Here is a 26871-nt window from a genome sequence, read left to right on the forward strand (position 1 = left end):
AAACCTCAGTTCATGCGTTGTGGGCAGCCAGAGTCTTGGGTCAGCCAGATTTTATATGTTTCCTTTATTCTATGAATGGGTTTGCGGAAAGATAACCACTATGGTGGCCCCCACAGCCCATTTCCACTTTTACTTATGGTGTGGCCCACATAAGTTTCTGATTCATCTAATTTTTGGTCCCAGAGCCTAACATCTAGGATTGCAGCTGATAGACGGAATGGATTTAACATATACAACACGGTGGTACCAAAGAGCTTGGGTGTTTTACGGTGCCACATAAAAAATAGAAGATTCGAGTCCTAATCGGACAGGGTCCGATTACCGTTAAATCGGTCAGGTCCACCTGGGCTTGGGCTTGATGAATTTTAAACGGTCGGATTTGGCCACAGGAAATGGGCGGTGTGTTTCGTTCGGGCCAGAATTCTTAGCCCGTTTACTAAACTGATCGGGCTCATGTCATCCAGACCACAGACGTGATGGGCCCCACCGTGGACAGAAGAGTCAGTCGACTAACGTACCATAGACCGTAGACCGGACAATCCGAACCTCTCGATCCTAAACAGAAAACCTTTGAAAGATTAGCTGGTTAGCATCTTCCAATCTGAGATATTTTCAGGATATTGGGCACCATCAAATCAGCAGCCTAGATCAGAAAATCATGGGCCCCATGCGTTTGTAAAACGCTCTAATTCACGGAATAGAGGACTTACTGCAGACCCAACTGACATTTAGCTTGCTTGAACTCAGTGACTCGTGCAGACAAGCTGAGTCATGACTCACCCAAGTGCAGACCCATTCGGCTTCAAGTTGAGCCATGACTCACCCCAGTCAGCTTCGAGTTGAGTCATGACTCACCCATGTCGGGCTTGCCTGAGTCAGGGGTAACCCGTCGTATCGGTCTGACTCGCTCATGAACAAAACCAAGTCGGTGCCACCCACATCGTGAATCATGGTTTTATGACTCTCCTGACTCATCCCAAAGCGCGCACAATTGAGTCAAGTTGCAACCCACCTGAGTCGGAGGTAATTCGGGCCAACTCACCCAAGTCACAGATGAATCCAACGTTCGCAACTGAAACGGAGTCGACTCAGGTGGGTTGGATGCAACTCAGACGAGTCATCAAACCATGCAATGAAGGCAACTGTTGCAGTTTTTTAAATGGTTTCATGCAAGAGGAATGGAATTTGCAGCACCACAAGCCACACAAATGCCCCATGCATATTAGCGGCACCCTGCGGAGGATCCGCTCCGTTCATTAGGCAATCCCAACGTGAATGTTCCTTGGTCCACAAATCTGGGCCGTTCACTCATCAGGTGAGCCAGATGTGTGCGAAAAGAAGCTCCTTAGTCGACGAATCTGGCCGGTTCACTCATCGGGTGGACCAGATGCGTGGGAAAAGCAGCAGTCCGCTCAGAAAAGGATAAGCAACCATTCACATCCAAACTAAATGTGCATTCATCAAGTGGGCCACTGAGGAATGCAACATCTGAAGCACACATCAGCATGTGGGGCCCATGCATGTGGCACAAATAAGGAGAGTGGTCTGCTGATTCTAAGAGAAGGGGGAAGAAAAGAGAAGTTAAAGAAACCAGCCTTCTTTCGCATTGGAGTAAAGTCGACAATATCCACCGTTTAAAAGAAAAAACAAGGAGGGAGATGACCCACCCATTTATGATCATGAATATAAAACATCTAACTAAAACGTCCATTGGCGGCCCGCGGCCTATCAATTGCACAGATGTTATAAGGAATAGAATGTCGAATTAGTACCCACCCTTTGCCCATCGGCTTCATTTAGAGGGAGGCCACTCGGTCCTTTTTTTACAGTGCCCGACCATAGACGGCGAAAGAATATCATCAGAGCCTCTTCCAAACAACAAGCACTTCGGCCAAGATGTACAAGAGCTCTAAAGTTACACTAACTGATCAATGAGATTCTACCTGCAGGCAGTGTGGCCCGCCATTCCCCGCCGGATCGGTTCCTCAAACTTGCACAGGTTATTGATATTAACTCCCGTCACTTCCGCCTTCAGTCCCGCCTGTTTTCTTGACATCTTGTTTGGCCCCCTCAGGTGGTGATGCATCGGAACTCGGATCACCATCACTGGGCCCAGCTTGTTCAGAACTTGGGTTCTCGCTGCCACCGGCATCCACGTTCCCCCTGTTTGCTGCCACATCACAAGATGATGGGGAAGGACCACCTGAATCTGTGTCCATCTCATCACAATTCTGATCTTTTGCTTCTACTTCCACCTCACCATTCGGTGTGATGGCTGGAGGCAGGTCCACATCGGACCGGTCGCCGGAATCCGGTGTCTCTCTCCATTCAACCCATTCAGGTGGATTGTTGCCTTCGCTGGAAATCGACGGTCTGGTGTCTTCCTTCAACTCCTCAATTACGCCATTGTCTGAAACTCCATCTCCAACCTTCTCCAGGTTAGACCCGGGGCCAGGCTCCTTTGAAGGCATCGCTGTGTCGACTAAATCATCATCTCCACCAACCGCAACCTCATCGTCGCTGCTGCTGCTGCTTCCCATAGGCCCAGTCTCCTCCATGCTAGGAGATGGTGAAGAAAGTGAGCCGCTCGAGCGCTCGTTGACAACTCTGTTGTCCTCGAAAGCAAACCAGTTGGAGTTTGTGAAGAGAGAGCCACTGTAAGAGCATTGATTCAGTCAACAGAGCAGAGAAAGAGCATAAATAAGAGCCATGCATTCTATTTTATTTTTTTTATTTATTACTTGGAGACTTGGATCGACTCAATCGTTCTCAAGTCACAACTCGTTTGTTCTCAAGTCAGGCAAGTCGGGGGGGGGGGGGGGGGGTGGTTATCAGCCCAACTCACCCAAGTCGGGAGTGATTTCATGGTATTGAACTCATCAGGTAGTGCCAAATCATGATAGGAGCGGCAATGGGCCATGTCCCAACCACAGCCTCATTTATAATTGTAGGCATCAGCCCATGATGGTCATAAATGGGCCTGGACTGAAAATGGGTCAGGCATAAAAGAAACGTTTCCGGAATACGCCCAGCCCATTTTTTGGCAGGCCTAAAAATTAGCCCTAGACCCAACCTGTGGGGCTGAACCTGACTGGTGGCGGCCCAAGCCCAGAAGCCAGATGGGGCCCCTGCCTGTCCCATTGCCATCTCAATACATCAGAGCCATCACTGCAACATTAGGTCACATGCACAAATGGAAAGGTTGGGAAGTTTGAACAAAAGGGGCTCAATGTACCTGTCCTGATCATCACCCAGACGGAGAGAAGATATGACAACTTCAGCAGATTCATCGTCAAAGTAGACATCCTGCCAAACATCAGCTGTGAGGGAGCTGTTCTATCAATATAGGGAATGTTTCTTCGGCTCCTTTCAAGCAAGAGACAGTTAAGGTGGGGACTAGAAAGAGATGCACTGGGTTTGGAGTCTGCATTGGAGCTCAAAACGGCACATGCAACCAAGCTCCTGTATGACTTGGGAAGCAATCATTGAAAGAGAAATTATCAGGTCCTGATACATCGGGATGTGAATAGCATCCAATGTGCCCATTCCATACAGCTAGCGTCCACTCTATTCAATGATCCAGACATCAATCTCATAGATCCCACAGTTGATGGAAGGTGGCCCAAACATCTTCCAGATTAGATCTTACACAATCAATTAATTGTCTGTCCGTAGGCCAATCAGGAGATTTGGCATGTCTTATGCACGACAATCACATCAGATCAACAGGCCAGATCATACAAAACATGGGCCATGGGCAGACAATACTCATGTCTTGATGCATCAAGATGCAGAACATCCCACACATCTGAAATGCTTAAAATTTGAGAAAACACCAGGAAAATCCCATCAATTCCGCAAAACGCAAACTTCACATCTCTCCATGTAATCTGGGGACATGGCAAATGCTACTATGAAAGATAGTCCAAGGGGGGAAAAAGGCCTAATCTGCATACCTCATCATCTCGTTCCAGCGATCCATGTGCCTGCATGCATCACCAGCGAAAACCAGGTTAATGGAATACCAGACATGTATTAAAAGATGAAAAAAGAAGCCATTCATAAAACTCATCTTTTGTTTCCCTTCAAGAATAGCTTTGCAGATTAGGCTGTCAATTGAAAGTCTGTGATCTATTGACTTTTGTGGTCAAGACAAAACATTTCAAGCCCAGAAGAAATAAAATACATTTTGGGTTGGCAAATGTGAAAAAACCACTTGTTGGAAAATGGTTGGTACTTGGTAGCAAAGGTAACGGGAGGTTGAGAAAAAGGAGAGGTCCAGCAGGATACTTAACTCTATGAGAGATGGATTGAGAAGTTGTGAAAGAAACTGAGGTGGGAGATATCATCATCAAGGTTTTAAATAGGTGTTGTTGACACCAGCAAAATCACTTTCCTAAATTGTGTTGCAAGCTGACATTACTGAAGGCAGATTTCAGGTCAGATGATGGACCAAATGGACTCCAATAAGAGTGGTTCATAGTTCGTTGGTACAAAATATCATGATATTTGGTGAAACCAAGCGCACCCTTAAAAAGAAACCCAATATACTTATTTCTCTTAATCTAAGTTATGATGGGCTATTCAATGGATTCTGTATTTGGCAGCTGATTTTATTTTTATTTTTCAAAGAGCGACAGCTGATCAGTTACAGGTCAGGAGCCAAGAAATGCATTGCGCTAGTACTTCACAGGGTAGTTTGCTCATGATCCTGTGACCATGGATTCTCAATAAAAGAATACATGGTGACAAAAGTAGTCAATACATCTTTACAGGTACCTCTTCGATGCCGTCATTACTGTAGATGCCATAACGAAATGCCTGGCTCAAGTTATTTGCCAATGCTGCCACATCGTAATCTCTATCTCGGAACTCATCATCATCACTGTCCCTAGTTCGATCCTGTAATGAAGTTGGCCGCCTGCAACAGTTAAAACAAAACAATGTTGACAGAATTGTATCCACAGCTCTTTGCATCAGAGACAGAAATGCAGGCTTGGATATCCAAGCATGAGGTACATCAAAATGGTTGACATATCAGGGTTGTGCGCAAGAAAATGCTTAAATATTTACAGGAAATGCTGCCGGTTCCAACGACTGTATAGTTAAAGTACATAACATCCAATGTTTCCTTCTTAATGTCTGTGTTAGTATGAAGGTACATATTCCTGTTTTAAAATCACAACTTGCTTAAGGTACCCTTCTCACGTCTTCAGGCAAGTATCAGATAAGCAATCAATGGTTGAAATAAAATGTGAAGAAATGCGGCATGCATTGAGTGGTTGCAACAAAATGCGGAGAAAACACCTACCCGCAGGCCCATTGGTAAACATTTTCAACTGCATTGCGTTTAAGCAGGACATTTGTATGCCAATCAAGCCACTCGCTGTTTTCCTGCAAAATGATAAAACCCCATGAGAACTTCCATTGATAATAAAAAATATATATATAATCGGGAAACAAAATTGGAACTAACCAATGTTTCTGCACTTTCTATATTTTATTTCCAGACATTGTGCACACGTAAGCTCATTAGAAAGTGATCGCTTGATGCTAAACAGAAGCAGCACATAGAATCTAAAATCACGGAACTCTCTGAAATCTGAACCTTCTCTCCAGCATAGGGCAAATTTCCACAAAATCCTTTCGGGCAATCTCCAAGAATGGGCGTGGAGGTTCCTTTTGGGGGAGGGGGGATTTCCTAGCAACTGCATCATGTGTAGGGAGAATGAAGAATGGGGAGCCGTATTTTCCTTCACTGCAAAATTTGGGGCCTGAGCGAAACTTTAATCTCCTCGGGGGCATCGAGCATCAATGGCATGAACTTGGACCTATTGTGGGATGGAAAGATGGACTGTTCACCTACTGGGGGAAATGTTATTTGGAAGTTGATTCCGGCAGTGACTTTGGATTTGGAAAGAGAGGGATAGAAGAATTCTGTAAGGCAGAGAAGCAGTGATTATTGGGCTAATTCACAAGATTATTTCTATGGTTGTTGGATGGGCTCTGCCTTCTCCAGAATTTAAAGGGATAACCTTTTTGGATCATATGTGGGATTCAAATTAGTTAATCTAAGATGTAATTTGATTTTTTGTTCTTTCTGGATGTTGATTGTTTCTCACTTTTGGCTTCAGAGGAGCCTGTCGTTGTTCTCATCCTCACTTTTTTTTTTCCTTGGGCACTAGGGGCACCCTCTTGCCATCCCCTTGATGTATAGTTTTCTTACTGTTTCAGGGTTTTGCTAATAAAATTCACTACAAGTAAAAAAAGAATTGTCCGGAAGAAATGCACTCTCTGTAGACTTCATACTGCACTTCATTTTGTGATAAGTAATGGTTTAAGTAAATATGGAGTGGCTGTCCAATGCAAAATTCATCACCATCATCTAAAATCTTATCCTAATTACTACACGAATCCTGCCATTCCATTCTTTCAAGGACCATCCTCAATTACACCATTGGTCATCAAGTCTTTGCTTACTACAATCACCCTCAACCTGTCAGGCCCACCCATTGCCTTTTAGAAACCATCTTGAATCAACTCACTCCTGACGGTGCAGTTCTTGGTCTCTGTTGCACATGGCAAAACCATCTGAGTCCTCTTTTCTTTCCCTCATCTTATTACCTATTGGCCGTGCAATGCAAAATTAACCTTAAGAACTATTTGCAATCCAAGAGGACTGAACTGCTAAATGTTGCAACAGAGCGGCCGATACAATTGGTAGTCCAAGTCCTCCAAGCACTACTAATTGGAGACACTGTTCATCTGTTGTAATCTTTCTTCTTTTCTAGGAAAGTCTCCTCTTATCCTTCAAAAATGAAATTCATACGCATCCAATTCCAGTTTCACAATAAATGTTGACAAACACAGATAAGTTGAAATATAGCATAGTGCATCACTTTGAACAAATATTATCGTGCAGGGATATTGAGAGTTAAAAACCATCAAGTGAAGGAAATACACAATATTGTTGATTAACCTGAAGATGTGCCTGTATTTTGCTGTTGTTATTCTCCAGCTGAACGAGCTTGTTAGATATACGTGTCAAGTGTCCGATATTCCCTATTTTGGGAGGTGATCTTTCCTCAGTGGGCATTGTTGGCTGCAAAGACAATTTTGAGAATCTTTCTAATCAGTTACAAAGTTCTGGCCTGAAATACGAAACAAGAAGAGGATAAAGAATTCGCATGAAATCAAAGAAAACATTATAACTACAGATAGAGCTTGATCAAATAACAGAAGTACCACAGGACTACCTTGTTTGAATCAGTTGACAATGTGGAATGTTTTTCTGCTCTAAGAATTTTCCCAACAAGATCACAATCTTGTAGAAGGTGATCAATAAGTAGACCATTCTTGCTCTCCAGGCAAGATACTATAATGTTCTCCACGTGGTGATGCAAAAAGTTATTGTATGGATACCTACAATCATCATGAAAAGAAAAACGATGATGATCTGAAATCTTTGCATGGTATTTAAATCCCCATAGACATGGCATGTGACTTACTCAAAAAACAAATCTAGAATTTGTTGTATGGCCCCTAGTCGAATCAGTTCCTTTTCAGCAGCTTCACTACCAATTGTCAGTAAAACGGAGATGAACTCTACAATCTGAAAGTTCCATTTTAAACTATAATCAGCATGTAGGAGTATGAAGTATGAACAGAGATGAACTCCACAATCTGAACAGTCCATTTTAAAATACAGTCAGCATGTAGGAGTATGCCATTCCCACCACCTCCCCTCAAAAAGAGACTTGGACTTCCCAGGAAAATCTCCATATTGAGTAAGCACTTAGTAATGTTTTATGACTTGTACCATTTTAACATCAAGAAAGCCCAACACGATCTACTCTGAAGTCTGAGCAATGAGAGAATTAAACCAATGATAATCTGCAGCATCCATGAAGAGCAACATGAAAAGTTTAAAAGGATACCTTCAATCGATGTTTCCCAAGAGGTGGCTGCAGCTTGCCATACGTGGTGAGTAAGACGGTCTCACCAGAAGAAACATCCAAAAGCTTGAGTAAATCACCTGCAACATGACATAATAACGAAGATTTTTCTTGTTAAATTTGCTAGGTTTTTTAAGGCATCATTTTTTAGGGAATCACACACATCCTCTGAAAGCTATATCGTAGTGGACTACAAGTACAGACAATCACTCCATAACAGTCCTCGAGTAGATGTGCTCAGAAAGAGGAAGACTTTACTAGAGCAGTGTCCATAATCCTTGTAGAACTTAACTCTCTACAATCTCCTATGCATTTCATGTCCATGTTCAAAATTAGATTCATTGAGAAAACTTCAACATTATTTTCCTACACGATGGAAGCAGGCAAGTCGTTTATAGCAGGAGGTTTATCTTATTATTTTTTTTGCCTCCTCTTTTATGTGATCGTCATGTAGCACTCAAAAGGGAAATTTTATAGGATAGCTATAAAACCAGCTATGCTTTATGGGATAGAATGTTGGCCAGTTAAAGAACAACAAGTTCATAGGATGAGTGTAGCTGAATGAGGATGTTGAAATTGACGAGTGGCAAGATAAGGACAGAATTAGAAATTAATGCACTTGAGGGAACTTACGAGTAGCACTAACAGGTAAGAAGATGAGAGAGTAGATTTAGATGGTAGGAGTAAGTTGGTGAGCGTTGAAAGCTCTAAAAAGGCAAGGGGAAGCCCCAAATGGATGTGGATGGAGTTGCTAAGCGAAATAAATAAATAAATAAAAATTGATGACCTATAGTCTAACTGAAGGTATGGCCCTTGATAGAATGGAATGGTGGAACAAGATTCATGTAGCTGACCCTAATTAATTAGGACAAGGCTTAGATGATGATGATTTGCCTTCTCTTTTATAAGTTGCACGGGGAATATGCTCTTTATATACATACATATATATATAGAGAGAGAGAGAGAGATGGAGCGAGAATTTTATTTGAAATAAAAGAATAGGGAATGAATTACGAATATAAATAAACAAACGGCAATTGCAGGGAATATGCATCCACACATACGTGATCACATTTTCTTTATCATTCATTTATATCGTTTTTGTTGTCACGGGCACATGGTAACCTTCCTTTTGCTCATAAATAGAAGGTGGCCTTCTCCATGCCACAGCCACTTCAACTGGAAGCACTTACATGAAGTTATAGAAAGCCCACACAGTGAAATTGACTAACTTTCTATAGGAATATTACAGAATTCTGTCATTTCTATCCTTGGGTACGCATATTCTGTGGATCACATTTTTTCCTGATGCATTACTATTCAGGTTGATATGCTTAACATGGTAAAGCTTGCACTACCATCCTAAACGTGCAAACAAAAAAAAAAAACAAAAAAAAACGGGTGGTTGGAACTTCATCATGTACTGGGCAGCCTCTGCTCCTAGTATTGCCATATGTTGCTTTCTTCAATACTAGATATGCTGAAACTTATCCTATATGCAGCTTGTGTAATAAGATGCACCCTCTTAATGGTATCAAGGATTAATTTGCATCTAGAACAAGCAGCAGCAGGACTTCGAAAAGCAACTCAAAAGCTGGATGCAAAAGTCCCACATAAGAATGGATAAACCTTCAATAAAACAGGGCTTTCTTGTAAAATCTCCAAGAATTTTGAGACAAAGTTATGCATGAGACACACAGCCAGAGGAACATAATTTAGATAAAACTGGAGTATTCTCAGTCAAGTCCTTGTACTGAGCAATCAAAAGAGCAGGAAAAGAAGGGACAACGAGTTCAGTGGTGCACATTTACAGCTTCCCAGAACCTTCGAGAGTCGTTTCATTTCGGTGGCTAGTTGCTAAGGAGAAAATTTTCACCACTGATCAGCTTTGGAAAAGAAAAGTAGCACTTATGAATGCATGTATTTTATGTTTGGTCACTAAAATGTCTCCTTAGTGATTTGGAGAAAGATGTTAGACCTCTTTGGAGTGCAATGGGTAAACCCAGACTCTGTTAGAGCACTGTTTCAAGCTTGGAGGGGGCAGTGTGTGGGAAAAAAAGTATCTTGTGAGACTTGGCTATGCTATCAATCATATGGTCTCCGTAGAGAACACATAACAGAATTCTTACCAATAGGATGGAATCTGCTGAGAAGGTGCTTCATAGGGTTAAAAGGAGACTTCTTTATTGGGTGTTTGGACCAGAGAGCCCCTTTTTAAAGGTTGTAAAATGTAAGAATTAGAGGAGTGTCTTGAAGCCAGGTTTTTCTCCCTTGCTTCTCTGCATATATGCTGTAATTTTGTGTTTATGCTTTTCTAATAAACTGCTTCACCATTTTTTTTATAAAAAAGTTCTGCTATAAACAAAATTAGGGACTGTTTGGGTAGCCACTGAAAAATGAGTTCATCTCATTTTAGTTCATATTAATTATTTATTAGAGATTATATAAATTGTTGCTTGTCAGGATTACTTTTAATCCTGGCCAAGAAAGTTGATACATAACTACGATTCACTAAAATGAGATTTTCCTTTTTTTCATTTTCTTTCTTTTTTTCTTTTAAGGATAAAACATATTTTATTGCAAACTAACACGATAACAGCATACAAATATGGTACAATAAATTTTTTTAAAGGAATACAGAGAGCGCGGTCCGCATAATCACAGCACCACCCAAAGGGGACCTTCCCCTATTACAACAGTCTTAGATCCCAGATCATCAATTCCATCTATATATGCACTCATTTTTTCAAGTGGCACACCAAGCACCAAAGAGAACAATATACCTACAAACAACAGTCCTGATTTCTGACGTAACAATACTTCTATGTTTTTATACATCATAAGAAATAGATCTTGAGGAAAGGACCAAGTGCCTTCAAGGGGGAAATAAACAGCAGAAGCAATGACCATACCAAGGCTTTCCAGCATGCCTTCCACTGTCTCAGGATTAGCAGTTGCTGATGATCCCTGAGCCATCTGACCTCGGAATAAATGATAAGGAGCCGTTGCTAATCTCCTAGGATCCAACAATGATATGCATACAGACAATGAGTGGACTAAAACAGACTTCGGTCTTGAATCTTCCAGTGCATGACGGAATAATCTTCCCACAAAACTGCAAATAAACAAACGCAGTGCAAACTACAATTTAGTGAAATTAGGGGAAATAACATAAGAATAGGAAATTTGAGGGCATACTTGAAATATCTTAGACTTAAGATACAAGAAAAAGAATACCTTGGGCAAGAAATTTTAGCAGCAAGCCCAGGAGGAGAAAACCGAGTTATAGCACATAGGATTTCTGCTGCATTGGCATGTACTTCAGGAGAATCCTGTTCCAAAAATGTCCAGTAAAAAATTTTTGACGTGTGTTTGACGTATGACTGCAGAAATCATCAGATTTTTCACCTTGACTACATTCAAGAGCAGCATAAAATAATTTTTTACGCATGATAAAACCAAAAAACTGTTTTGACAATTGCAGGTAGGGTTGGCAACAGGCGGGTGCAGGCTGAGCAACAGAAGTATTTTGAATAGGCCCAGCCCAAAAGGCCTGATACAGAATATTCAAAGGGTCTGAGACCTTCCAGCCCGACAATTGCTACCCCTGATAGCAAGTACTGTAAAAGGAAAAACAAAAACACTCTGGGAGGTTAAACTTTAATCAGATCAAAGATTGTTGCTCATAAGTCATGACACACTTACTGAGGAGCTGAACTTATTCAGAATCATCTCAAGCACATCCGAATCTTGTAACCACTGCTTTGAGTCCATATAATTGGAATAAATATGTTCATCAGCACCCATCAGGCGTATTAAGACCTGTTTGGCAAGGGAAAGAGGATGAAATGGGTTTTAGGGACTTACAAAGCTATAAAACAAGAATATTCAATTCTGGACAAGCATCAGTCTTGAAAATCAGTAAAATTTGCTTGACTGGATTGTATTGATATCTAAGTAAAGAGTTCAGAAATATGATACTATGAGAAAAGGAGCATAGAGGCGAAAGAGAGAGAAGAACCTATGAAAATGCCATATGATCAAAGTATGCAGATATCTTTCCAAATCAAAATAAGCAGAATGTGTAGCTCATTAAACCAACCTCCATAATGGACGTAATGCCAATCAGATCAACCAGTTGGCGAAAAATTTCGGGATGAGCCTAGATGAACATAATGACAAAAGATCAGTACACTACACAGACTAGTGAAATATAATTTGGTTACATGCATTACAACATATTATTATGAACATAGTAGTGTGGGATGAAACCACTAGTGACAAAAAGATAGCACTTGCCATGATGTCATAAGAGATGAAAGGTAAGAATACCAGTTCACATCACAGTAATTGACACAGAAGAAAACAGAAACAAAAGTATGCATCAACACATGCAAAATGTGAGGAGCAATTTTACATCCCAAGATTAGGCTAAAATACATGGGGAGCAATAGCTCCACTCTCATCATGCCAATCCTCTTAAGAAAATTTCTCCTGGAATGGAAGAATCTCCTAGCCAGCTACCCCCAATAGCTAGGGCAAGGCTATGATGATGGAAGAACCTTATCTGATCCGACCCAAAATCTGCCAAATAGAACACATCCTACAGTTGCCAGGTTTATAGTTGTAGTTTACTTCACAATCCATACCACTTAATTGTGTGGAAATATTGAGCGCTACTTGCAAACCATTTATATCTGAGAACTTGTCCATGATACTTTTCTCAAGTGTTGGAATTCCATTCTGTAGGAACTGAGCTATGCAATCAGATTTACGCCTTATTTTCCCTTTCAGAAGCCATTTTTCAGTCCTATTAAATGATTTAAAGTTTAAACCACATCAATTTAAATTGTTATGATGATAACCAATTGCCGTAGCCTTGTTCTCTGCTATTTGGCATCAGCTTTATGAATCATACTTTCCCAATCACTTCTAAGGCCTTTATGGTAACCGATAGTATAAAAAGATTTAAAAAATATATTTCTATTGAGACTCCAAAGCCGTGTCAGCATAATCAGTTAGAATCCCTGCTAAAAGTAAATGATGCCTTCCAACCAATGAGAAAAGACAAAAATCTTTCACTTACTTGAACAAAATTCATCAAAGGGGCTGTTTTCCGCAGCATTAAGCATATAACAACCTAGAAGGAAGCGATCAGCAAATGCATCATCAATTGCCTCAGTCTCCAAGAGAAGTAAAGAGCTTATAAAAGCAAATAGAAAAGCAGTGCGAATAACTTCTCAACAACTGTGTGATATTTTCATGACAAAATGGGAGATGGGTATCAGCTATGTAGCTTGATGAAAGATCACATACCTTGCTAAAGTAACCAGCCAGCAATGAACTATGTGAGCGATCAGGTTCCAGGAAGGAAAATAGCAAGTGCATCAACTGGCAAGATAACCCAGCAACAGATTTACAACACGTAAAACCAAGTAAATAATTCATCAGGTTCAATAGAAGCAGAAGCCAAAATCATTTGAAGATTTGCTACAGCCAAGCAATAAACTTCAAGATCAAAGAAATGGCCGAAGGGAAAGCATATAGTTCCTCACCTCCTCATCCTCTACTAATGCTTTGAGTATAATATCAACTTCACAAGTAAATATTTCACAGGCAATAAATGGGAACCTGAGCAACAATACCGCACGAAACAACCAAAAAGTTCAGCAAGTGTTGAAAAAAGAAAGGGTGTATTCCTTGGCAACAAAAATTACACAGCAACCCATGGGTAAATTACTTGAAAGTGCGTCTCTTTTCAGCATCCTCAGGAGCTTCTTCCACAATATATCGAAGCAATTGTTCGACCTGAGATCTTTGTCGTAGACTGTAAAGGAGCACAGATAAAAGGAAAAAAAGGGACATCAAGATAGGGTTAAGAAGTATAACAATATTTAATAATGTACTCAATTACTTCAGAGAAGCGGGCAAATGGTGAATCTATAAATGGAATTTGATAATTCCTCACAAAAGATATTTATTTAATCAATTCAATACCAAAAGGAATTGCATCTACTTCACTCCTTTTCACACTTGCAACGCAACAAACACATGAAGTTTTAAATATCAATTCCTTTGTTGCAAGAAGTGGGAGTGGAGGTGGGGAGGGGATTCACGCGGCGGGGTGATAAAGCATCCATTAGAAACGGCGAGTGCAGTGTAAAAGCCTGGGAAGCAGGAGTAGGGGCACATGTCCGAAGCAGAAGTTCATAGCGGGGGAGGCACCTTGCAAGAGGGTTCATGCATGGTGCAACTAAAATCCATCCAAAACAACATTATCAAAAGCTATCAATCCCTAAGACCGAAACACAATATGTACCGTCTGCAATTCTTACCTTAAGAAGGTTCTAATCACTAACCAGAGCTATTAAGAAGCTAGGCATGCACACTCTCGAAAAATCAAGGAAAGTAGCTTTGCCCTGCATACAATAGGCAAAATGAAATTCCTAAAATACCATAGCTCGATCAATATTCAATAACATCCAGATCACTATGGCTGCTTCAAAACGAGATCTTTGCACTCTCTTTAAACATTAAATCCTAGTTTTCCAAGCATTCCAACAATCCAGAGTTATTGCTATCACTCACCCTAAAGATTTAACTACAACCAGCACATTACCTAGTTTGGAACTTGTTTATTCAACCTTCAAACAGCCTCCCAAGATGGTATACCATCGCCACTTACTTCCTCAAGCCTCATCCCCTTGCAAAACAGAGCACCTAACCTATTAGTTACAACCCAAGCCCTAGAACCATTATTCCTAGACACACTCGTAAGCTCACAAACCTTGCATCCAAACAAGAGCATAATTTACTCGAGTTGCACTCCGATGTGATGTGGATGGGACACATGCACCTCACAAGCCACCTCCCACCTTCTCCAAAAGGCACATGCTTCTCAATACCTTTTATGGAGTGCCAATGAGGAAAAATAGTTCCTTCTTTACGCTCTTTTTTTTACTTTCCCCATTCCCTGCTACTTACAAAACTAAATGGTAAGGGGGTTGAATTATAGTTGCACAAATGTGAAGCAAAGCAGAAAAAGATTTAGGTGGTAGAGCATGGAAGCTTCTGTTTCAGTGTTAGCAAGTATAAATAGCCGGGAAGCAGGAGCAAAGCATGAGTCGAATGCGTGATTCAAGGTAGGAGTCTTACCTGGTTAGAAAGACCATGCAACTAAGTGTTGAACATAGCCACAATGATGCAGGAGCATGTTGGTGTGATTCCAGGGATGCACCGCATCTCCACGCTAAGGTGGGTGGCCCACGAATTAGGGTCTGTAAGATGTAGAATGGCCACAAGGGGGGGCCCAATGTGGAACCGTGCAATTCGGGGACCCATGCAAAGCAGGGGTTGCCCACAAGGAGGTCTCGCCTGGGTTGCCTGGGAGAGCCTACATATAGGGATAAATCGGTCCTTCCCCATCAGCTCTGGAGCTTTTAGTGTGTTGGTCAGTTGTCCATTATCACACAAGATCTCTTTATCTAGGTGCCACTCCCACTTTGAACCGTGCTTTGGAGTCTCACACCTGCAATCGCTTCCTAAGTGTTTATACTAGCTAACATTTTAAAATAGACGCTTCCACACTCCCACACCCAAATCTATTACCACTTCAGTTCAATCTCCATGCAAATTATAGGTTAAGGCATGGTTGAATTCGTGGTCTTCCTTTTCCATGAAAGCCTGGAAGGTAGTGCCATGATAAGGTTCCGTGCAAAGCTTAAACATCTCAAAGTAAAGCTCAAAGAATGGAACAAAATACTCTTGGTTATTTGAATTCTGCAAAAGGAACAGTTGAAAGTGGAAATCGGCGCACTTGAAATAGATGATGAAGAAGTGGGTGCATTTTATCTGAGAATATATCCAGAAAGGAAGAGCAAGTAGAAGAGAAATGGAAGATTTTGAGAAAAGAAGGAACCCACTGGAGATAAAATTCTGAGAAAAGTGAATCAAAGGAGAGAGAAATATGGGGTACTTCCACAAAATCACAGGTGCTCGAAGAAGATTGAATCGTATTACATGGATCTGTGAAGGCGATGTATGGCTCACAAAGAAAGGGCGGATACATAGATGCAGAAAAAAAAAAAGACTGTTTCCATGATACCTCAAAAGAATTTCCACCCAGACTTACTGTGGCTGCGAGTGCAGTTTGAGACTCTTTCCAGAGATCAGTCTGAGTACCTTGAAGAAATGTTCAAGGTGGAAGAATTCAAATCAACAATTTTAGATTAAATTGGGCATCATCCGCTGGAACCTAACGAATTTCTGATGGCTTTTGACTAGAGTTGCTGTGACATTATTCAAGGAGACATTGTGAAAGCATTCAAGGAATTCCATATTTCAAAAAAAAAAAAAAGTATTCAAGGAATTCCACGGGAGAGTGATAATCAGCAAGGAAATGGGTGTGATTTCATTTCATTGATTCTATAGGAGGGTGCAGAGCAAGTTGCAAACCCAGGCCAATTAGCCATTTGAGCCGTGTTTATAAAAATATTGCTATGGTTCTTGCCTTGAGAATGCAGATGATCCTTGACAGTATTTTCTTCTTCTCAGAGTGCATTATGGCGGGTAGAATGGATGGATCATTTGTTGCACATGAAACGGTGGACAAATATCACAAAAGCCACGAGCAGATGCAAAGGTTTTCCTTCTCAAAGTTGATATGGAAAAAGCATATGATGGCATTAATTGGAAGCTCCTCAATTATTTGTTAGCCAGAATGGTTTTGATGATAGATGGAGAAAATGGATCAAAGCATGCATTTCCTCATCCTAGTTCTCAATTATAGGCAATGGAACCCCCAAAGGTTTCTTCAAAAGTAGTCATGGAATTAAAACCAGCATCCTCTTTTCTGTTTATGGTTGTTGCTAAGTCTCTTAGTAGGATTCTGAAGAAAGCAGCTGAAGCTGGTCTCAGGGATGGAAATTGAAAATGAGAATATATAGGTTACTCATGTACAATACGCTGACAATACTCTTCTTTCTCGCAACAGCTCAGTTCGTGAAGCTCGAAACTACAGGGGATATTCTCCAATGCTTTGAAATCATTTCTGGGATCAGGGTAAATTTATCAAAAAGCAGTAATACTGGTCCCAATCTTGGCAGAAATTTAGTAAGTAATATAGCACTAGTGCAAGAGTTGGGCAGTGGGATCATCTCTTTCCCACTGAAACATCTGGAAATTCCTTTATGTGTAGGAAGACTAGATATTGAGGTTTTGAAACTATTATTGAAAGATACTTAGCAATATGGAACACGAAGCCACTATTGTGTGGGTGGGAGGATAACGCTGATCGAGCTTGTCCTTGCAAATGTGCCTCCTATCTTATGACTTCTCAAAAGTTCTACCGAAGTTGGAGTTCATTTCGGGGGTAAAAAAATTGTGGAGCAATAGGGAGTACGCTCACAAACATCATTGGGTAGCATGGAAAGAAATGTGGAAGCCCGTGAAGAGTGGTAGTCTTGGCATCAGAAATATCACCCAGGTAACTTAGCATTAATAGGAAAATGTGGTGGAGAATTGGAAACAGGGAGGACTCTCTTCTCACAAATATTTTTTTTAGAGTAAAATATGGTTCAGCGGAGAATGGGTGGGATGTCTTGGGGTCAGCCATTTGGAGAGCCATAACCTCTTTCCACAGCATCCATTCTAGTCACATCAGATATAGATTGATGCTGGAGATAAAATCCATTTTTAGAAGATATCAGCCATTTGGAGAGCCATAACCTCTGTCCACAGCATCTATTCTAGTCATATCAGACATGGGATTGATGCTGGAGATAAAATCCATTTTTAGAAGATGTGTTGTACCAATTATTCATTATGCAGGGTGTTTAATCAGTTATGCAGTAGCAGTTAAATAGAGGAGCATGGTTTTAAGACCAGGACTCAGTTGGACCCAATCCGGTTTGATCCTCCAAGTCACCCCTGATGAGGATGAGTCAGGCTGATTCAGCTCCGACTTGAGCGAGTCAGATAAAGTCGCCTGGTCTTTTAACCATGTAGAGGGAGGTTGAGTTTCAGATGCAATCTCAAAGAGAGAGAGATTCAATTGCGGACGCATAAGTTGGCTATGTTAGGTTTCTGTATTCCTCGAAGTCAATGGATGCTTCTCAGTTTAGTCTTTTGCTCAACCCTTTCAGATAGGTCCAGAAATGCTACTGAGGATGTTTGCAATATCTGGTTTGTGCAGACCCTTTGAAGGTAAGTGCATTCAACTAGACTGCATGGTTGAAATAGATATCAACTTTGATCACCTTCAAAGGCGTGGAATGTCCTTCCCATTCTGATGTGTTGTGTCTTGTGCCAAGGAAGAGTTGGTGCACCATTTATTGCTAAATTGTCGTATGCTTGGTCAGTATGGTCTTGTATTTTTGCGAATTTTTTCTTTCTTTTTGTTCTTTTTTTCTTCTTTTTTTCTTTTTCTGAAGATTGCAAACATTATTAAAGGGAGCCAAGCCAAAGCAACCCAAAAAGGAATGAAGAAAAGAGAAAAAAAAGGCAGAGCAAAAGAAAACAAACAAAAGAAAGACCAGCTATACAAAAAAGAAAAGAAAAGAAAAACTTAAGACAGCTATACAACTCGAGACAAGACAACAAGGCAGAGCCTACAACACAAAAAGATCAAAACTGAAGAGCAACAAGCCCAAAAACCTACGATGGAAGAGCACCATTTAGCGAGTTGATGTTTTGGTGTCTTCGGTTGGATAGATACAATAGGATGTTTAGGGGAAACGCCTGCCCAGCTATCATAACTGTTAAGAAAATCTTCTGGCCGTTTTCTAACTTAATGTTTCATGCCACTGCATTGAGGAACAAATAACAAATGAATGCATGTGTACTCCCATATTAGATTATGGCACCCATATGCCTGTAAGTCTAACACTCAAATGTCTATGCAAATAAAAGAAACGATCAATCATTTGAGAGTACAAACAACAAGGAAAATAGAGTAATACAAATTGATTAGGCGGCCGTTGAGTGCTTTGCATTCTTGAATTATTTCATCCTCATCAAGAAGCTCTTCCAAGGTATAGTTTTCCTTATCCAGAATAAACTCCACCTGAAAGGAACAAATGAGTAGGGAAAAAAGGAACAATGGTATTATTGCCTTCAGAACACAACAAGTCAGGAATGCCATGATAACATATTAAATTGCACCAAAAGACAAATGCACAATGCTCAGGTGGAAATCTATATAAAATTAATTGATTCTACGTAATTATATTGTCAATGGCCCTGTTTCCGGGGGTGGAAAAGCACTAAGATTGCTTGGAAAAGGCATTGCCTGTCAGCCATTTGAAGCTGTCCAAAAATGGGGTCCAATAAAACACACATCAAGTGGTTTGGAGAGGAAGGAAATCAGATGGTGATGAAATTGCTGTGCTCCTATGGACATACACCTCAAGAGGTATGCAGGTCATGCATGATTGTCAATACAGTACTGTACTTTCATTGCCCGAAATTATGACCACAGATCCAACACCAAAAGACGTTGAAATGGCATGATAGTGGTTCCATTTGAGAACATATTAAGTTGTCTTTTGCCATTAAAAAAAAAAAACCATATCCAGTTGTCTATATAATAAACCCAAGATCATGTGGTTCCAACTAGTGTTTTAAATATTGACGATATTGGCCGATATATCCCACAATATATCTTGTATCGCACCTGTGTGATATGAAATGCGTAGGTGGTGCTGATATATCCCACCTATTCAATCTAGTGAACATTTTCGATTTTCGATCCATTTTTTTGTTGTAAATCACGTTAAATCAGTGTCAAATGGTTATAAATCTATGATTATTCATGTTTTCTGTGAAAAATTATGGATTTGGAGCTTCGATTTTGAGATTTAGGGAGATGGGCCAAGTTGCAGAAAATTGGGAAAAATCAAAATTTCTCAATTTCTCGCAAATCAGTTGCAATCTTTGTATCCAAACACAAAATCAAACATGAATGTAACTTAATCTAGTGATTCTTCTTTTGCTTTTGAATGTATTGCTTGTGCTTCCATACATGTCTTCTTATGTTTATAAGTTATATGAATAGACTTTGAATATACTTGCATCAGTTCAGTTGGACAACACATATATTAGGACCCCATACAAAGGAAACCACTATTATGTGCACTTTTTTTTGTAATGTTTTGATTTGTAAGTGTGTATTGATGTCTTTTTCAACAATCCCTGAAGTTTCATTGAAAAATTTGACCTATTTCCCAATGTTCCAATGCTTCCCAACAACAGCAATACATTACGGGATACAACTGATATATCCCATGTGATAACTGATATGTATCCATATCCCAGGGGTGCAATACATTATGCGATTACAATATTTAAAACATTGGTTCCAACATCAACCGAGAAAGAAATGACCAAAATACAATCATAGAGCAATGACATGGCAGGAATTTAAGAGGACATCTCGAGAGCGAGGGTCAAATAAACAGTGAGTGATGGTATCATGATGATATCATCAATGGTGTCTAGTAAGCTTTGTGGGACAAGAAGAAAAACAGTAGGTTAATCGGGGATTAAAGGACTTTTGTGGGAGAAAGAAGGTCGTTGAAGTTCTTTACACCTGAGAAACTTGTTGGAGAAATCTTTAAGGAGAATTTCAGTCCGATGTATGGCCTCCAGATCTTCCCATCTTCCAATGACTGATCAAATCTCGAGCTATTGCAATCTTCCCGGTGGTCCTTCAAAGAGACCAATTTCCAAATCGGATAGATTTCTGTGAAGGTTTAAGCTCCACACAATAGCTCCTAAAATCTTCCCAATGGTCTTTAAAAGAGACCGGATTCCAAATCAGATAGATTTCAGTGAAGATTTAAGCTCCACACAATAGCTCCCCAAGGGCAGCATATCACTCAAAAACCATTTCATCACCAGAAGCCACACGCAAGCAAAACATCATCAAGCCAGACATCTTTCCAACAATGAACTTTATCGCCCTTCCCAATGACAAGCTGATGCTTTTCGAACACATGCCCCAACATGCCATCAAGGGACCCATTTGACTCCCCATGCTATTTATCCACCTTGCTTGTCAATTTTCAGCCAACCAAGCTCGAAGACGAGCCCAACATCCACCCTCATCCAGACTCCCCATATTTTTGACAGATCACATCTCTATAGCGCCTTTGGATCCTACCCAAGCCCAATTCTTTTCTTTAATTCTAATTTTACCCACCCCCATTCATCCTTCATGCGCCGACATTTGCACATCCTTCTAATTCATGAGATGGAATTTATCTCCCATATCGCTCCCTTCTCAGAGAAAAATCTTTTGGATCCACTCAATTTTGAACAACACCAAGGCCGGAGGGAAAGAAGTAAATTGGAAGATTTGCAAAGGCGGATTTAATAAGCATTATTCTCACTCCCAATTATAGATATCCACCTTTCCATTCAGATGGCTTCTCCCTTGCTTCAATGATAGGGTCTCAAAAAACACTGGTTTGGGATTGCCCTCCAAGGGAGGCCCTTATGAACGGGGTGACTCCTTTGCAAATTGAAAGTTTGCCAAACTCCTCACGGCAGAATCTAACACCCTAACCGTCGTAGCACTTCTAACAAATTTTACTCGAAGGCCAAAAACTGCTTCAAAGCACGGAAGGATACCTCATTTTATTTTATTTTTTCATATGAGCCACAAGTGTGTTGCAATAGGATAAGCATGTAGTCCTCTACCTATGCACATTAACACTATGCACTTTTTTTTGGTTGAGTGATAACAAAAAAATTATTAAGAAAGCTCACCAAAACGAGCAAAGAATACAACTCTAAAAGACACAATCACACCCAACTCTCTAAATACAATGAGGTTATTCTGATAACCTCCTCAGCCCTTGCCTGAATATTATTGAAACAAAAACCATTTCTCATACCCCAAAGAGCCATCCCAAAACACTGCCATAATAAGAAGTCTCCACCTCGCTTTACTAGATCTTCCCACGCCCCCCTCCATGCCATGCCCAAAGAAGATCTTCCACCGACTTCGGCATCACCCAAACCGCCTACCCACTTTCACACTATGCACATGGCACACGTTTGCCATAAATCGTGGGCCCCAATGTAGATAGGTGTTGACATAGGAAAAATTGATTTCCCATCTAGCATCAAAGCCAAGGGTAGCATGAGGAGCCCCGCACACACAACCAAGAGTTAAAGCGGAACTGTTGTTGAGAATAGGCATTGTCCATTGCCACCCTCCTTCACAAGTATTTTCCTCATTTTATCCTTATTTCTTTCCTGCACTTGTGGCATGGGATACCAAGCTTTTTGGGATACACTCTTGTGGGAAAACCGAAGGTTTATGAGAGCTCTAATGGCCATTATGCCTACTCAAGAGTGCTTTGAAGGCTATGCACCTATTTGGCTCCACTCCAAATGCCTACTTATTAACGTTGAATTTTGGCTAAAGTACAAATCACACTAACCATCACTATTCAACACAAGGCGATCGCGCTCACCTATTAGGCAGCATGGGTCCGGTTCATACACCGATCCATGGTCAACAAGAGACCCCTTATTGCCCTTTGTGCCAACGGTTAAAGCCAACACATGGTCACAACTCCCCTCTCCACACAATCGCAGCCCAAGGGTAGCCCATAACCAAATTGGAACACTTTCTAGGAGGTCTAAGTCTGCACTGTGCCAACTATGCAAGGGGAACGCAACACCTATTTTTCATCCCACGCTCATAGTACAAGAGTAGTGTGTATCATCGTCGCACCAAGTGCAAGCCAGTGGGAAGCATTCTGAATCATCCAATGGCATCACAATGCGCGTCAATAACCACTTAACTGCCTTGACAACTAGAAATAACCATCTAACAGCTCAAGAGTGGGAAATAACAATTCCTCTCCCATTTAAATACCCCTTTGGGCATTCATTTGATTTATTCATGCCTCTTGGTTCTTAAGATTGCCCTAGAGCTCTTCGGATCTCCTTTCTTATTTGTTTTCTTCTCCTTCTCTCCCCACCTACGCACGAACAAGGTAAAAATGAGGGTTTAAGGACTTTCTGCCTTTTCTCTTATGAGCTATGACTTTGCACTGGCCATAGACCCCCAGTAGTGGTTCTGAGCCAACTAAGTTCCAATAGCATCCCGCGTGCTAGCTATTTGAGAAGGCTAAGCAAAGGCCTAGCCACTATTTTAAATATCGACGATATCGGCCGATATATCCCACGATATATCTTATATCCCACTTGTGCGATACGAAACACATAAGTAGTGCGATATATCCCACATGCTCAATCTAGTAAGAACTTTTTATTTTCGATCCTTTTTTTTTCAATAAATCATGTTAAATCAGTGTCAAATTGTTACAAATCCATGATTTTTCATGTTTTGCATGAGAAATCATGGATTGGGAGCTTCAATTTCGAGATTTGAAATTTTGATTTTATTTTTTTTCCCAATTTCTCGCAAATCGGTTGCAATCTTTGTGTTCAAACATATAATCAAACATGTAACCTAATCTAGTGATTCTTCTTTTGCTTTTGAATGTATTGCTTGTGTTTCCACACATCTTTTTACATTTATAAATTATATGAATATACTTGCACCAATTTAGTTAGACTGCACGTAGATTATGACCCCATACAAAGAAAACCAATTATGTGCACTTGTTTTTAGTAATGTTTTGATTTGTAAGCATGTATTAATGTCTTTTTTAACAATCACTGAAATTTCATTGAAAAATTCGACCAATTTCCAATGTTTCCCCATATTTTCAACAACAACGATACATTACGCGATACAACCGATATATCTCATGTGATAACCAATATGTATCTGTATCCTAAGGGTGCGATACATAACGCGATACCGATATTTCGAACACTGGGCCTAGCGTTGTTTGTTCACTTTGGAAGTGGCTCCACATTAACTACTTAGAGACCCAAGTAACGGTTCCACACTCACTATTTAAACTATTAAACAATGCCCCCCCACCCCCTCGTGGCCCCACTCTTACTGTCAAGGCAATACATGTGCTAATCTTCTTAGTAGTATATAGGACACGGACGCTAAAGTTTCACAAGTCCTTGAAGCACTAAAATGTTTTGCCTAATCAATGATCTAGACACTGAATATGAAAGACTGTGTATTATGACCTTATGCATCATTTGCATCTTGTGCAATAGACTAGTTCTCTCTGGTTTTTACATTTTAATCAAGAGTTTTCCCTTAGGGATTGTAATTAAGGACTTATGCCAAAACACATCTTGAAATGTAATTTTTGTTCCCAAACCAATGAAAGTCTTTCGAAATGGCACATAATGCAAACCCCAAAAGGGGAAGCAAATATATCAAAGAAAAGATGAAGGAGATTGTGGGAAATGACCCAACAATCCTCTAGCCCAATGCTAGAGATCACGAATGCAAGACTGTGAACAAGCTCAACAATCCTCTAGTCTTGAACTAGAGATCAACCCCCCAACTATCGTAGAGAAAATAAGAGAATTTTCATACAAGAGAATATCATTCAATTTATCTTATTCCATAGGCCTGGGCCTTATTTATAATCAATCCTTACGACATGCAATAAAAATTATGAAATCTATAAAAAAAATTCCTGGCTAGCCAAGATTTGAAAAATAGAAAATTACCTAAATAAGAAAGCACTATAATTAAGAAAGCACGTGAATAATAAAGTACTTAAATAAGAAAAATCTAAAATGATTTCTTGCCTAATATAAAGATACGAAAGAAAAAAGGAAATTTTCTAATGTAGAGATTTGAAAGAAAATGAAAGTAGTGACAGGCTAAAAAGGGAAAGTAGTACTTTTCTTATACACACGTGCAGAGCATGCACGTGTGGGATGCGGGGTGATTGCATCAGTGCAACTTTGGGTGCATATCTTGCATGGCATCCAAAAATGGTTATGTAACGGCCATCAAATAATGGTAATAGCAGTACCATTATTACAGAACATAATGGCCATTATGGAAAAAAAATAGCCCATAACATCCTCGTATCATTACAATTTAAAAAATGGTCATAATGGCCGTTACGGGCCATATCATAACAGTATCAAAGGTGCCTATTACAAATTTACGAACACCGTAATTGTTATTGCATCCTTAATATCTTGCCAATATCTCTTTTCTATTTGTTATGCATTTGTGTTGTATCAATAGGCACATCCCAAAAACAGATCGATTTGAACCTCTTGTTAGTAGATATGTTTTCATTGAATGTGGATTGTTGGCAATTCTTCATTTAAACATCCATGACTTTCCCACTAATGGGACAGCTTATTGATCCTTTAATATGATTTTTTTCAGGTTATGACCGGTCTAAGATGGACCGATCTGATTGAACAGTTTCTATTGAGAAACAGATATCCACGCGTATGGATACCATGTGGATGGCCAAAAAAAAAAAAGCACATGGATAGCCACAGTCTGCCAGAGTATCTAAGTTTCTCATAGCCATTGTCTTTGTGGGGCAGCCGCTCCCACTTTCATAATCCGGCAAGCTTAAAGAGTCTCTTTTGTGACAAAAATGCTGATTTGGCGCATGGATCGTATGGGCATTTGCTTCATGACTCTTTGATACCGTTAGTAATGGTTAACATTCTCTTGAGGAAATTTCACACCGTTTATTTAAACAAGGAGTTCTTCATTCTCATTTTTAGCAGCAGATCATCCATTCGTCATTCATAAAAAAGCAAAAGATTATCCATTCCAATCGAATTTTCAATGCATCTTCTCCTTCTCATTATTTTAATAAGTAATTCATGAATCACGAAGCTGACATAAGTAAATAGGAAAAAGAAAGTAAATTCTCCTTCGGATCGAGCATGTAAAAACCCTAAATTCCCAAATGCAAACATCCGTAGAATTCTAACAAAACAACACATATTGCCAGAACATGACTACGAATCAAACAGAAAAAGAAACGGAAAATCCAAAAACAAAGATGAGAGAGAGAGAGAGATTTTCCAGCTCCGACTCACCGGAGAAGTGGTGGAGAGCCCCGCCATCCGCCAGAACATCTTTGCAGGCGGAATTGATTCTCTCTAGCTGTAGATTCTCAGATCTGCCAATCAGACCGCTGGAAAACCTCCAGAAACCTATAGAAAGATGGATATGGAGAGAAGAAGATAGAAAAATAACACAATCTCTAGATAGATAGAGAAACCCTACGATTTCATTGCAGAGCGTTGGATTTCCAGAGAAATCAGATGGAGAGATGTGTAGAGCGAGAGAGGGAGGGAGAAGATAGAGGTAGATGGAGAGAGCGAGAGATCAACGGTCGAAAATGAATTTGGGGGAGAGATTGGGAGGTTTGAAGAGAGAGAGGGACCGAATCCTGTAATCGCGGGATGATGAGAGGTGAGGGAAGCAGATTGCGTGGTGTGCCACACACCACCGCCGTGGATGATGTGTTGACATCACCAAGTTCTGTGGGCCCTACCATGATTTATACGTTATATCCACACCGACCATCCATTTTTAGAGATCATTTTATAGCATGATCATAAAAATTACATATATCCAACGCTCAAATGGACCACACCACTGAAAGTAGTGGGACAATGATTACCACCGTTGAAGCCTTCCCAGGGCCCACCATGATTTCAATTTTCCATCCAACCTGTTCATAAGGTCACGTAAATATTGATGAAATGATAAAACAAATTTCATCTTGATCCATGACTTTTGTGGCTCCATAAAGTTTTGGATGATATGCCTTCAATCCCCACTTATTTCTATGGTGTGGTCCACTTGAGTATTTTATATGCTTAGTTTTTCGGTCCATGGAATAAAATGATCTTTCAAAATGGATGGACGGTTTGGAATAACACATACATCATGGTGGGGCCCACAGACCCCGTGACGTCAACATACCACGGAGGTCGGTGGTGTGTAGCACACCACGCAGCCCGCTTCCGT

General features: G+C 40.4%; 1 protein-coding gene across 2 annotated transcripts; it reads right to left on the minus strand.

Moving 5' to 3' along the window:
* Nucleotides 1–1581: 1581 nt before the first annotated feature.
* On the minus strand, nt 1582–26285 carry LOC131220763 (uncharacterized). Of its 2 annotated transcripts, XM_058215591.1 has the most exons (20): nt 26109–26285; nt 25932–26046; nt 18914–19017; nt 13696–13782; nt 13511–13586; nt 13272–13346; nt 13042–13095; nt 12058–12117; nt 11661–11777; nt 11193–11287; nt 10868–11070; nt 7938–8035; nt 7509–7612; nt 7257–7422; nt 6980–7102; nt 5312–5394; nt 4780–4921; nt 3957–3986; nt 3236–3306; nt 1582–2655 (listed from the first exon to the last, which is right to left on the minus strand). In XM_058215591.1, the coding sequence occupies exons 2-20, from the start codon at nt 25968–25970 to the stop codon at nt 2010–2012; spliced, it is 2373 nt and encodes a 790-aa protein (XP_058071574.1). In that variant the 5' UTR covers nt 25971–26046; nt 26109–26285; the 3' UTR covers nt 1582–2009. The 2 variants fall into 2 exon arrangements, with proteins under 2 accessions (XP_058071574.1, XP_058071575.1); XM_058215592.1 differs by lacking the exon at nt 13042–13095 and having other exon boundaries at nt 25932–26285.
* Nucleotides 26286–26871: the final 586 nt, after the last annotated feature.

This window comes from Magnolia sinica, chromosome 12 (genome assembly GCF_029962835.1).
Source record: "Magnolia sinica isolate HGM2019 chromosome 12, MsV1, whole genome shotgun sequence".
NCBI lineage: Eukaryota > Viridiplantae > Streptophyta > Magnoliopsida > Magnoliales > Magnoliaceae > Magnolia > Magnolia sinica.